We start from the raw sequence: 13102 nt of genomic DNA on the forward strand, positions 1-13102 counted from the left end.
CCAGTCCTGGCCCCAGCCCCCAGCCAGCTCTCCAGGATCAGTCCTGCAGAAGCTGCCTTGTCAGCTGACAGCTCTAGTTACAGCTCAAGGCAGGGTGGCTTGGGGAGGCAGGGACCCCAGTTGGGCAGGCAATGAGGAGAAACACCCCAGTGAGGTTACACAAAGGGACAGCAAGATACAAGTGGTGGTAGGGTGGGCCCCTGGCACAGGGGGGCTCGTGGTGCCCTTGGGGAAGCATAGCTTACCAGGATAAGTGGGGGCTGGTGAGCAGGAGAGAGGGTCAGGGGTGGGGTGGGCACTTCTGAGCAGTTTTGGGGTGCTGAGCCCCAGCTCCATGGCCCCTGGGGTTGGGCACTCGCAGTGCAGCTGCAGCAAGTGAGGACGAGCTCTCCATCGCTTGAATATTCCACTTAAAAAACCTGCAGCCCCCGGACAGATGGCAGCTCTGCTGGGGATTTTGCTGAAATTTATTTTCTCTTGATTTGGCAATATGTGATTTCCAACGCTGATAATCATCTTTGTGCTTGTGAAGTGTCTGGCTTTGGAGGATCCCAAAATAGGCAGCAATATGAACTGTTTGAAAGAGGGAGGCGAGAGAGGAGAACTTGGGGTTGGGTCCAATTGGGGAAACTGAGACAGAATATTACCTCTGCATTCCCTTTCCTTTTGCTCTTTCTCCAGTGGTCATTCCATTTTTCTCTGGGAGGTGTTGGGTCTGTGGCAGCGTGGACACAGCTTCTCACCATGGCTGTCCTTGCTTTCAGGTGACCTTCACCAAGCGCAAGTTTGGCTTGATGAAGAAAGCCTATGAGCTGAGCGTCCTGTGCGACTGCGAGATTGCCCTCATCATCTTCAACCACTCCAACAAGCTGTTCCAGTATGCCAGCACCGACATGGACAAGGTGCTGCTCAAGTACACCGAGTACAATGAGCCCCATGAGAGCCGGACCAACGCAGACATCATTGAGGTGAGGCCTGTCTGCTCCCCAGCTTTGCCCCTGTGGTAGAGCCAGGGCTGAGTCTGGTACCACACTGCATGCAGGAGGTTGGTGCAGGGTGGGGACCGAGCAAGCAGATCTCCCATACTTAATGCCAGATGGATTTTGCGTGCTTTCGGTTCAGCCTACAAAAATACTCCGTTCTGGGTGGTAGAGTTGAAGCTGTCTCCAGTTGTGAGTTGTTCTACTGCCTTGAAACTTGAGGTGTGGTTTTGCTTTCTGACACTCCACTGTGGTCCAGGCGAACCACGAGATGGATTTGGAGGCAGCTCCTGGGGCTGCTACACTGGAGTGCCTGGTGCAACTGCTGAACACTGTTCTGAAGTGCCTGGTACAGCTGGTGACACTGCCCCACCCTGATACTCAGACAGGCACAGTGGGAAGGCAGCAGTGGCCAAATTGCAGAGGAATTCAGGTGGGATGGACCCTGTGCCTTGGGTCCAGTGCCTGCTCAAAGCACGGCCAAGTTCATGGGTTGGTGGGTTTGCTCAGGGCTTGTCTGGCTGCATTTTGTGGGTCTCCAGGGATGGCCCAACCACGTCCAGTCTGACCCATCCCCAGCACTGCCACTGGCACCATGCCCAAACTGTGCTCATTTCAAGGCTGCTCTCCTCCAGCCTACTGACGTCGCAGGAGATGCTCAGCTGCCATGTGCTGCTGGTGCCCTCACAGTGGTCCTCTCCTCAGCTTTGTCCTTGTCCCTGGTGCTGGCAGAGCATCTCTGGGCCAGAGCACGGGGCACATTTGGCTCACAGTGCCAGCGGTGCCTCAGTCATCAGTCACATCTCTCCCTCAGCAGTAGCTGTGCAGATGGAGCTGTGGGGTCCTCAGCATGAGGGCAGCTGCCATTAAACCTGGACAGACAGGCAATTGAAGGGCTTGCCTTTGTAATTAATGGCATTATGGGCATCAGTTAATGCCCTCAGAGCCACTGGTGGCAGAGTGGAGCAGCAATGCCTGCACTGCTGGAGGAATTCGGCTTCTGCTTCTGCCTTTGAATCCCTTTGGTGCCCCTTGGCCAGAGTGCTCGGGCTTTGATTTCATGAAGGTGAAGGGAAAAACGCAGCCTGCCTCTGCCCCGCAAAACCTTGCTTTCTTTTTCTTTTTTTATGCTCTGTAAAATGTGTCTTTTTGAGAGATTTGGCTGAGCCACGGCCAAGCATCTCGCAGCATCTTCCTTCCCTTGCTGGGGTTTGGAGACTCTTCTACCACAGCACAGTTTTGTAGGGGCCTTCAGAGTGGTTCAGAAGTGTCCTTTTTGGCCTGTTTGAGCCAGGTAATGCCCCTTCTTCACTGTGCACATGCTGTTGGTTCCCTGCCGTGCTCGGCGGCGCAGCCTCTTCAGGATGCTCAAACTGTGGCGCTCGCGGCATTGAACAGATTTGTCTTGGCCTAAAAATACCGTAAACATTTTGGGCAGCGTTTTCTGTTCCCTTATGGTCCAAGATGCAAACACTCCCAAGCCGACAAGTTACACACAGTCCTTGGCACCCAAAGAAACACTGTGTTTGCACCACATGAAAAGCTGGATCTGCTTCCAAAGCCAAGGAGAGGAACATCGGGAGCGGAAGGATATTAGTGGATGGCAAGCAAAAGAGCCCAAACATGCCGGGCTCGGCATGTCTTGCTGGCAGAGCTGTCACAGAGCAAAACCTGCTGGGGTGCAGGCAGGTTTGGAGGCTGCTCAAGCATCCCTCCTCCCTCATCCTTGTCTTGTCTGGGAGCAGGGTTGGGGCTGCTCTGAGATTTTTATTGTGCTCTGAATCTGTGCTCCCAGGAGACCATTCCTGCTCTTGGTGCTGATTTCTGTTTCCCCTTGCCCAGGTCAGGTTCCACCAGCCCAGCTGTGTCCCCACTGCACACAAATCCAATTTATCTCATGTTTCTTGGTGTCTCCCAGTTGAACTTGACTAACAAAAAGTATCTTCTCATTCTGGAAGCTTCCCCGGTTGAACATTTAGAGACCATGAAAACCCAGGCTGGGAATTTGCCACCAAATATGATCTAAAGTGAATTTCAAGGGGCTGCTGCATCAACCCATCTTCCCTGTGACACTCGCAGCCCCTTTCTGCTGAGGGATTTGGCCCTGAGTGGCTCTGGCAGCATCTCAGGAAGGATGAGGAGCAGCCAGGACCTGGAGGAATTGAGGCAGAAGCCGCTTGATTTTGTTTTTCTAGTGGAGGGGGAGCAAGCAGTGGCTCCAGAGGACTAAGCCAAGCACTGCCAGGCTGGGGGCTCCTGGGGCCAAAAGCACTGGTACCACAGCTCAAGGCAGGATGAGTTGCTCTGTTCAAATTATGTTTTAAAACAACATGAGATCTCCTTGTTTTTGGTCATGGGGAGGTGCATCTGAGGGTGGGACTGGGGGCACCCCATCCCATGCTGCACAGGAATGTCCTTAAGGGGTCTATCCCCATGATATTTAGTGAGAGGCAGAGCTGCTCCATGCTGAACATACACAGCCCTAGTTCAAGAGGGGTTCCACACCCCAGCTGCTTTTGGGGACCATTCCCTGCGGGGACACCCCCTGTTTCAGCTGTGCCAGAGCTCGACAGTGACTGTCAGGAGTGGGATTCAGCCACGCAAACCCTGTGGCTTCTCTGTGCCCAGCAAAGTCCTGGTTATTGCAGGCTTTTAAGTCTGAGAAAATCTCTCTAATGCAGAGAGGGGGGTTTCCTTAATCAGGCGGGGGACAGCTGAGCCCCCAGACAGGCACGCTGGGTGCCACGTGCACGCCCAGCCTGGGATCACGCCGGCTTTGGTCCTCGCTGTCGCTTCTCGTTTCCCCACAGCCTGGCTGACATGCCAGTTCCTGATAAGGGGCTTGGACAGAGCAGAGCTCGACAGGCACCAGGATGCTCCACAGCCAATTAAAGCCACACAGCCGTTTATGCCCTTTCCTTGGCTGATTGTCCTGGAGGGGCTGATTTTCTACCTAATTCTCCTTCCTGAAGTTGTCATTCCCCAGGATGTGTTAAATCGGACATTTTGCAGGATACTGAGGAGGTGGTGAAATGCAGAGGCAGCTGCCAGTCTTCATCCTCATCCTCATCCTTATCCGCATCCAGACTTCCCCAAAGCCCGGAGTGGTTGAGTCTCCCTCCTCTAAGGGAAGTCAGCCACATCCTGGTTGAGCATCGTTTCCTCTCACATGTTCTGCATTTCCTGCTGCTCTCTTACTCTCTACAGGTTGGAAATCTGCTCCCATGTGAGCTGGCATCATGGAAGTGAGAATATTGCCCTGGAAAAGCAGGATGTGCAGTGGGTCCTGATAGAATGGGGGTACCTGAGTGTGGCAGGGAGAGGGGCAGGTGATGACCGAAGTGGGTTTTTGCTATAGGAAGTTCTCACCTTGGTTTCCTCTGAAAATTTTCTGCTGGAAAGGAATTGCTTTTAAATCTCTTCCATATGAAAAATTGTGTTCCGCTGGCTGCAGCCCAGTGACAGAAAGGTTTCCTGAAAACCTCTACGCATCTTCTGTTTTTTCCCTGGCAAAAAGAAGGAGGAGGAATGAGAAGGAAAGTTCTTTTCTAAAAGACCTTGCAGAGGTTCCGAAAACAGGAATCTTTGGGTTTGGTTCCTGCTCCAGCAGAATTGTTTTCCTTTTACATCATCCTGACAAAAAGCTAAAAATGTGGGACACACATTTATTTTTTTGTAAAAAAAAACTGAAAGAACCAGCAGCCAACGCCCGTATGGCTGGAAATGGCATTTGGTTGTCCCAAACCTCTGTTTGAGCAGCAGATTGCTGCAAGCCACTCTGCCTTGGCTCGTGTCCTGCTGCAACTCCGGCCCTTCTGTCCCACTGTGCTGCAGATCAGCCCCATGCTCAGCCCTGCCAGCGCTGGAGCTTGTCCCCATCGCCTTCCCTGCAGCTCCAGCAGCCCCTCACAGTGGTACAGGTAACAATCCCAGCCCCAAAGTCACAATCCCACCTCGGGGGGCATTGTCCCAGCTCACAGGTTTAGAATCCCAGCTCACGCTGCTGCCTGTAGCGTCTAGGAAGGATTTTTTTTCCCTGTGCACTTCCTGTGGCTGCTGGTGGGTTTTGTGCAGGAGCAGGGATGGTGGCACCACAGCTGCCCCTCACAGCTCAGCTGCTGAGAACCCACCCCTGCGAGGAACTGTGGGTCTCACAGACAATGAAATTATGATTAATTTTACAAAGTTGGTGGCTGGGGAGAGCAAAGAGACTGAGGCAAAGTTGGGACACCAAATATTTTAGGTCAGCAGAGAAAGACCTTGGGAAAGATGAAGGGGTGATGCTGTGAGCTGTTTCAGGTCTGGGTGAGCACAGCCACATCACCCCGTTCCACTGCTGTCCTTGACAGACTTGTTGAGGGAGCGACCCCCAGGACAATTTCGTGTGGATTTAGAAATGGCAAAACACTGCAGCTGGTGGTGGCAGCCCCTTGCTCATCCCTGTGCTGGGCAGAGCTGAAGGTGCTGGGGGCTGCCTAAAAACCTCCCTGGTGGCAGTGCTGCTGCTGCAGGTTTTAGAATGAAGAATGTTGTTGCTTGGCTGAAACCTCTTGAAAAATCCCATTGTGAGGTTCCCTCTTGTTCATTCCCCCAACTTCTGAACCTGCCAACAGCTGTTGCTGGAGGAGAGAAATTTTCAGGAATGTGAGGGGCTACCTTCCTGATTTCCAGTCAGGGATGGGAGGGCAGAGATGAGAGGTCCAGTTCCTGTCCCTGCAAAGGGAATCATGTCGAGGTGGGCACAGTCCCCTGTTAGACACCAGAGTGTCTCTCCAGTGCCTTAAAGAAACCCAGCTTCATTCCTTCACTGCTCATGGAACAACTTTTTCCATTTTGTCTCTTAAAGAGAAAAAGGAAAAAAACTTCTTGTTTTGTTAGAGAAAAGCTCAACTTTCCGTCTTTCGGCTGCGTCGGCAAGACAAAAGGTTTTGGAAAAAAAAAATCCGCAAAAAGCAGTTTCAAAAAAAAAAAGGCAAAGCTGTTCCTTCCCCAGCAGCAGCACCTCTTCCTCTTTTGGGCCATTCTGAGAACAAACAAGGACATGTACAAAAATAGAAAAATAATAGGGAAAAGTCCTCGGGAAACTGCAGAAAAAGCTCTGGGAATCTCCTGTTCATGGCAGTGACTGATTCCCACTGCCTTTCTCTATAGAGAATCAACACCAGAATTAAGGATGCCAGGAATTACTAAGTATTATTAAGTATAATATTAATATTAGGTATAATAATTATTGATAATCATTATAATTATTAGATAATTAGTTAATAATTATTAGGTATCAGGAATTACTGGTGATACCAAACAGGGCATCAGATGCCATCATGGTCAGGAGCAAGTTGGGTCCTTCTCTTGTGGAGCTTTGTGTGAATGAGGATATCTCCCCTCTGCAACTGAATCCAGTAATGAGAGTGAAAATGCCACCTGGGAAGGCCCAGGAAGGAGTAATTTTAATGGAAAATCTTGTGAGAAGCTTCAGCTGGTTGGAGAACAGGCTGGGGTGGGTGTGGTACCCATTGCTTGGCAGTGGCTACCTGGCACAAGCATCCCCTGAGCCTGACCTGTGGTGTGGTGTGTGGAGCAGTGCCGAGCAAACTCTGCCCGCAGCCTTCCCAACCCTTCTGGAGACATCCTGGGTTTGATTTGCTCCAGCAGCATTTCCCCCAGAAGCCCTATGTTTCCTGGAGCTCACAGGTAGTTGAAGAGCCACGCCCAAACATGCTTTGGCCTCAGAATGGAGATGTTTGTTGCTGTTTAGGAAGACAGAGAATTGTCAAGACTCTTTTATTTTTTTCCCTGATGAATTTGGCATGAAAAGAGATCAAGACTTCCAGGAAATTCTGTAGCTTTGACTTCTAAAAAAAATAAAAAGAGCTGGCAAGTGCTGGTTCCATCATAACGCCTGATTGCTTTTGGTGTGTTGAAAATAGAGGGATTCAAAGTGGATCTCAGTTGGCTGCAGAATATCAGTGAGGGACTTTGGGGTGTCACTGTGCCCTGTGGTCACTGGGCTCCTCCTGATGAGGAGTGGTTGTGTCCCCTCATTACCTCAGTGTAGCAGTGCCCGGGTCCTTTCCTGTTTGTGAGCCCAGTCTTGGTGTGGGGTTTGCTGCCCAGTGTTGTCACCATCACCCCCCATGTCACCTCCAGCAGGGCTCACAGCTGTCATCGTGCCCCATGCCCTGTCATGTCATGCTCTTCCTGTGGTGCCTTTGCATTTGGCAAATGCCACTTGTCTGGTTTTCTCAGGAAATTCTGACAAATTTGACAATTTGCATATAATTTTGGGGCTTATTTTCCTATTTGGCTGTTTGTAAGCAAGTTTTCCCTGTTTTTTTTCAGGACAACAAAGAGCATTAAGGTTTTTTTCCCCTTCATGGTGTTGTGGTGCCTGAAAGTGACGAAGATCCCTGAGTTCATACAGGGCCAAATTCAGTCCTGGTATAAACAGAACCTTTGAAAACAAGGAAGTTTCTCTCCATCGCTCCCCACGCTGTAATTCTTAGAGACACCCTGGCATCAAAACCCAGGGGCTTTTAATCTCATTGAGGTCAGCGATATCTTGGGGTGATGGTGTTGATTTGTACAGGGGCAAGTCGTGGTCCATCCAGGCCAGGGGATATTCTTGGGGGAGCCTGCCCATGTTCCCCATCTCCACTCCCCAATCTCAGACTGTTCCGGTTGTGTTTTCAGACGTTAAGAAAGAAAGGTTTTAACGGCTGTGACAGCCCAGAGCCCGACGGCGACGACTCCATAGACCAGAGCCCCTTGATGGAGGATAAATACCGCAAAGGCAGCGAGGATCTGGATATCCTGTTCAAGAGATATGGTGTAAGTACCTGCCTGTGGCTGGAAAACCTTCATTATGTGTTCTTTTCTGTTTTGTTTCTCTTCTGTTCGACTTCCCCTCAACCTCGTTCCCCGCTCCCTCCCCGACACCCCCGTGTCCCCCAACACGTAACAGGCGCTGAACAAGAAGCACAGGGAGTGCGAGAGCCCGGAAGGGGATGAAGTGTTTGCGCTGACCCCGCAGACGGAAGAGAAATATAAAAAGATTGATGAGGAATTTGATAAAATGATGCAGAGTTACCGGCTCGCAGTGAGTAGCTGGTGGCCTGCAGCCCCCTGGTCCCCTCCCCGGTGCCTCCAGGTGATGGGGGGGTGGATTTTGCATGGCTTTGCTTTGGAGCCGTGCCATGCCTTGGGAGCCGATGCCAACAGCCCCTGAAGCCCTGAATGCACCTGGCTCTTGAGTGCCCTTCCTGTTTCCCATCCTTGGGAAGATCCTTCCTGCGAGCTCTGGCAGTCCTGAGCCTCGTTGGCTCTGGCCAGACAGTGCAGGATGGTATTGCTTGTCTCTTCTCTACTACAAGTAGTGGATTAGGGCCTCCTTTTTCACCCTCTTTTCCTCAAAAAACCAGATTTTTGGTCTGGGTTAAGATCTCAGTGTTCATGTGAGCTGGTGGCGGGTGCCGACTCCTCACATCCTTGCAAAGCTCAGCTCGGTTTGGGCTATTCCACATTAATTCCCCCCAAATCCACTGAGCCCTCAGGGCAGCTGGTGGCCGTGGCAGAAATCCAGGGAGGTTTTAGCCTGTGATCCCGGAGCTGTCACTGGCACTGGGGTGGCATCAGGACAGTGCTGAAAGGGATTTGTGTCAGGATACAAGAGGAGGAGGGGGACACGTTTCAAATTAGTTGTTAGTTCAAGGGAGCAGAGACTATTGATGTAGGCAATGGCTCTTGGGGGATTAGCCCTGAGTCGCTGCAGCCGTAATTAATGCTGCGGGAGCAGGGGGAGGCTCCTTTTCCAGGGGTGGATGCGGCACAGCAAAAATGACACACACAGCCCCACCCAAAATAATCTGCCCTTCTGTGCTTTGCAAGCCCCCACAAGTTAAAATTCTGGCATTTCTTGAGAACTGGGCCTTGTGAAATCCTCAGGTTTTATTTTGCTGACTCAGCATTGTGTTGCTCCATGAGCCTTGAAAGGACCCCAAAATCTCCATTTCCATCCTCTGGATCTCAGAGTGGAGGGTGCGGGGAGGCTGCCCTGAGACCTGGGAGGGCTAAGGAGGTGGAGGAAAGTGGGATACAGGTGGTGATAATCTCTGGCAGCTCTGCTGTGACAGCAAGCTCAGCCCCTATGAGAGGGGTTCAGGGCAGAATTAGCTGTCAGTACATGGGTGTACCTCAGCCTCCCTGCTTTCACTAGGGGCTTGCAGGTTCCCACCCTACCAGAGTGTGTGGGGTGGGAGTAGAACCCCAGCAGGACGTGCATTTCCCCATCACCTGTTACAAGCCCTGCCTCTGGTGGGAAATAGGCTCAAAAACCACCTGAGCTTTGTCCCTAGTGCAGAACACCCTCATGAGCAGGGGCTACTCAGCATCAGAATGTGTCTGCTGCAAAAGGAGGGCCCCAAGTAGGCCCCCCATCATCCAGACATGCCAATCCAAAGGGAAATCCCAGAAGCCCTTTCAGGAGGTGGCATTCAAGTGCTGGGTTGGCTTCTCATCAGGGCACAGCATCTGGCTCTCCCACTAAAACCGCCCTGGCAGCGAGAGGCCGAGCAGTGCAGGTGGAGCGTGTGCGGTTGGAGAAGACGCTTTTCCATTTTAACTGCTGGGTTGGTTTTGTGTGTGACCAGAACTAACCCAGCGGGGCGGCCGGGGCAGATTAACGACAGCCGCGTCTGCTAATGAAAGGCCTTAGCGGGGCTTTTGCCTCTGGTGTTTGCCCTCACTTCTAACGAGAGCAGAAATCGTGGATTTTGGCTGATGTGTGCATCTTCTCCCCCAGACTTTGGACCAGTGTGCAAACCGCCGTGTCCCTTGTTGTGCCCTCTCCGGGCCAGGGGGCACCGGGTGGCCTGGCTGTGCTGGGGCAGCGTCATCCTGACGCTTGTCTGCAGGTGCAGTGGGGTGGAGCTGGATTAAGGCAAACCTCATCTTTCGGGCTGGTGTATCTGGCTCCTGCCTCTACCACGGTGTTGCTCATGCTGTGGTGTGGAGGAGCTTTAGCTCTTCCTCTCCCTCCCTGGGAACGTTGCGCACACATGGACGCGTTGGCAGTGATTTATTACACAACGCTGCTCCGGTGTTCGTGCAACGCCCAAGAAACCTTCCTCCTCCTCCTCCTCCTCCTCCGATTCTGCTGCCATGCAGGATGAGCTCCCGGGCTGAGCAGAGGTAGGGCTCCGTGTTCCAGCTCTCCCTGGTGGTGTAGGAATTGCTGAGCCTGTCCCTGTGAACGGCAGCCCCGGGAGCGGTGCCACAGCGCAGGCTCAGAGCCGCTGTCCTCGTGGCTTGGCTGCAGCCACAGGATATCTCTGAAGGACAGGATGCCCTTGGGAGGCAGGTGGGGAGAGTTCCTGGCAGCGAGGCGTGGGTGGGCACTGTCCTACTCCTTCCTCCCATCCCCCTCTCTCACTTAAGGAGCAGGACCTATCCAGGAGCAGATTTCTGGAGGAGAAGGCAAGGCAAGGCAGCAGGGAGGGGAAGATGCACCAGCTGCAACAGGGGGACCTCAGCTTCCTCTTCCCTTTCTGGTGCAGCCTGTTGCGCTCCACCTCTTGCCCCGTGATGGTCCCATTCAGTGCTGGGCTACTCTCCCTCTCCATCCTGGAGTAAATTAAAGTGGGACTTTAGCAAAGCCCGTGCTAAAGCCTTTAAGCAGGTGCCAGCTCCTGTTAACGAAGAGCAAATCAGTGACATAAGACAAACGGCTGGGATAATCGCAGCGGGTCTGGCTCCCACAGGATGCTGGTAGGTGAAGCTGGTCCTGAACCTGCAGCCAAAGATAGGGCTTTAGCAATGCTCCTGCATCCCTGGGGTCAGCTCCTCCTTCCCAGCAGTTCCCAGAGGAGACAGGATGGATTCCAGAGCCACCCAGGGGCTCTGTGGAGTAAGCGAGTCTTTCCCAGCAGCAGCAGTGCCAGCCCAGAACGGCGATCCACTGCTGGTTTCCTGATGGCTGAGGAACCATCATAGAATCCTGCTTGGGGTGAAGGGTAGTGCCGAGCTTGACTGCTGCTGGTGCGGGTGGGGGCAGACCACCAGGCTGGTGCCCACCTTCATGCTCTGGGCTGCTTCCAGCCTCTCGTTCATGCCTGCCCTGAAAAGACAAGGGGTAAATAAATACAACCTGAAAGTGAGGCCAAAACAGATGTTTGCAGAGCTCTGGTGTGTCCGAGAGGATAGCCCATTGCTTTTCCTGATGTTCCCTGGTGGGGAACTGGGCTCTGGTGCATCCCCTACCCCCCAGGGTGCCAGTGTGGATTCAAGCACAGCACTGCAGGTTAGCAGTGGAGGTTTGAGGAGACCTGACTGTCCCCCCCTTGGTCAGCAGCTGTGCTGTGCTGCAGGAACTCGGCTCTGGCTCCCCTTTACCCCCTGCTCTCTGTTCAGTCCACAGTGCCCGCTCCGAACTTCGCCATGCCCGTGACGGTGCCAGTGACCAACCAAAACACGCTGCAGTTCAGCAACCCAGGCAGCTCGCTGGTGACCCAGTCCCTGGTGACCTCCTCGCTGACAGACCCCCGGCTCCTGTCGCCACAGCAGCCGGCGTTGCAGAGGAACACAGTGTCCCCGGGGCTGCCACAGCGGCCAGCCAGTGCAGGTGAGCCACACCGTGCCCCTTTGCACCCTCACCTCCTCATCCTTCCTGCCTGGCTGGGCTTGCAGCACCGAGCATGGGGCATCCCTGAGGGAGGGGACACTTCTGCTGCTTCTGTCCCCTGTGCAGAGTCCACATTCCATCACCTGTGGATGGCAGGAACATCCTGGAAGGGTTGTTGCCCCTCGATGTGCGCTCCTGCCCTCCTGCCAGACATGCCTTGGCCCCAAACTGAGGCAGACCTCCCCACCGTACCTAGGTTCTCTTTGAGAGCTGGATCCCTGCAGGGATCTGTTTCAGGTTGGGCAGTGCAAAATGAGTCACCCGGCTCCATTCCCGGGCTTGGGGGTGGCTGCTGACATCCTGCTCGCTGGTGGCACTCCGGTGACATGGGTCTGGCTGCCTAAAAAGGGCTGTTCTGAGTCGGGCCATGCTGGTTGCAGTTGGCCGTGGGCGATTACTCATGTGGCTGTGCTGACAGATCGGAGGAGCAGTCATTTCCAGCAGGCACCGGCGATGGGTGGCAGAGAGGAGTTGTCACCCACGTCCCCTGCAGTGGCAGGGCGGGACAGGGACAATGTGTGACCACAGCCCGGCTCTCCTGCAGTATGATCGTAAATAATAATAGTGTGCAGAAAGCCCTTTCCTGCTATTTTGGATGTCACAGATGGTCTGTAAAAGTCGCCCGGGCTGCAAATGGCAGAGCTGGTGCCAGTGGTGTCTTGAGTCCTCAGCTATGGCCCTTGGGGCTTTGAGAGCTCCAGGGAGTGTCACAAAGGGTGTGGATTTGGAGAGAAGGGTTGGGAGGTGCTTCTAGAAGCAGGTTGTGTGGTGGGTCAGGGTGAGAAGGAGAAGTGGCCTGGCTGGGATGCAGCAGGAGCTGTGGTTCAGAGACAGCTTGTTTGCTCACTACTCTCACTGCAGAGTCTCCAAGGTGCCTTGAAGTACTTGGGTGTCAGGATGAGGCCCCAGACCTGCAGGACAGGAGTCATCTGCTCTAAAACTGGTCCCAGGAAGCAGTGTCTCGCTCCAGGCAGGGTGGCAGAGCCCTCCTTGGGCACAGGCAGCCATCGCTCTGGCTGCAGAGATCTCCTGCCCTCTCGTAGGCCCCTCAGTTGAGAACAGAAGAGGCTTCCTGGTAAAGCAGACCCCTCTGGGGGCTCCCGTTTCCAGCTCACTCACTGCTCATTTAGGGGGATCATTTTGTGGTTGTGAGCTCAGAGGTGTTCCAAGTCCGACCATCTGTGTCTCATTCACTCACTGCCTGGGACACGGAAGAAATCCTGTTTATGGGAGCCAGGGCCTTGCATGTTAGAAAAACTCCTTTTTTTCCCTAAAATTTTTTTAGCATTGCACCAGAGCTGGTTGTGTTGTTTCCAAAGCAAATGCACAGCAAGCGCTGGGTGGGTGCCTTGACAGTGCCTGGTGCTGTTGGCTTGGGGATAGTGTGGGAGAAGGGCAGCCAAGGGGGGTGTACAGGGCTGGGGGCAGGGTTGGCATCACTCCCACA

The 13102-nt window shown here is 53.4% G+C and overlaps 1 protein-coding gene across 3 annotated transcripts in view; it reads left to right on the top strand.

The window, feature by feature from the left end:
• MEF2D (myocyte enhancer factor 2D) overlaps positions 1-13102 on the top strand; it is a 74296-nt gene that overhangs the window by 47586 nt on the left and 13608 nt on the right. Inside the window, exons 4-7 of one of the 3 annotated variants that reach the window (XM_062511270.1) lie at positions 765-968; positions 7671-7808; positions 7942-8076; positions 11385-11595. In XM_062511270.1, coding sequence (XP_062367254.1) covers positions 765-968; positions 7671-7808; positions 7942-8076; positions 11385-11595 — 688 coding nt within the window. The remainder of the gene's footprint in view (positions 1-764; positions 969-7670; positions 7809-7941; positions 8077-11384; positions 11596-13102) is intronic. The other 2 variants (XM_062511271.1, XM_062511272.1) reach the window with 2 other exon arrangements.

Source organism: Cinclus cinclus, chromosome 31 (assembly GCF_963662255.1).
Source record: "Cinclus cinclus chromosome 31, bCinCin1.1, whole genome shotgun sequence".
Taxonomy (NCBI): domain Eukaryota; kingdom Metazoa; phylum Chordata; class Aves; order Passeriformes; family Cinclidae; genus Cinclus; species Cinclus cinclus.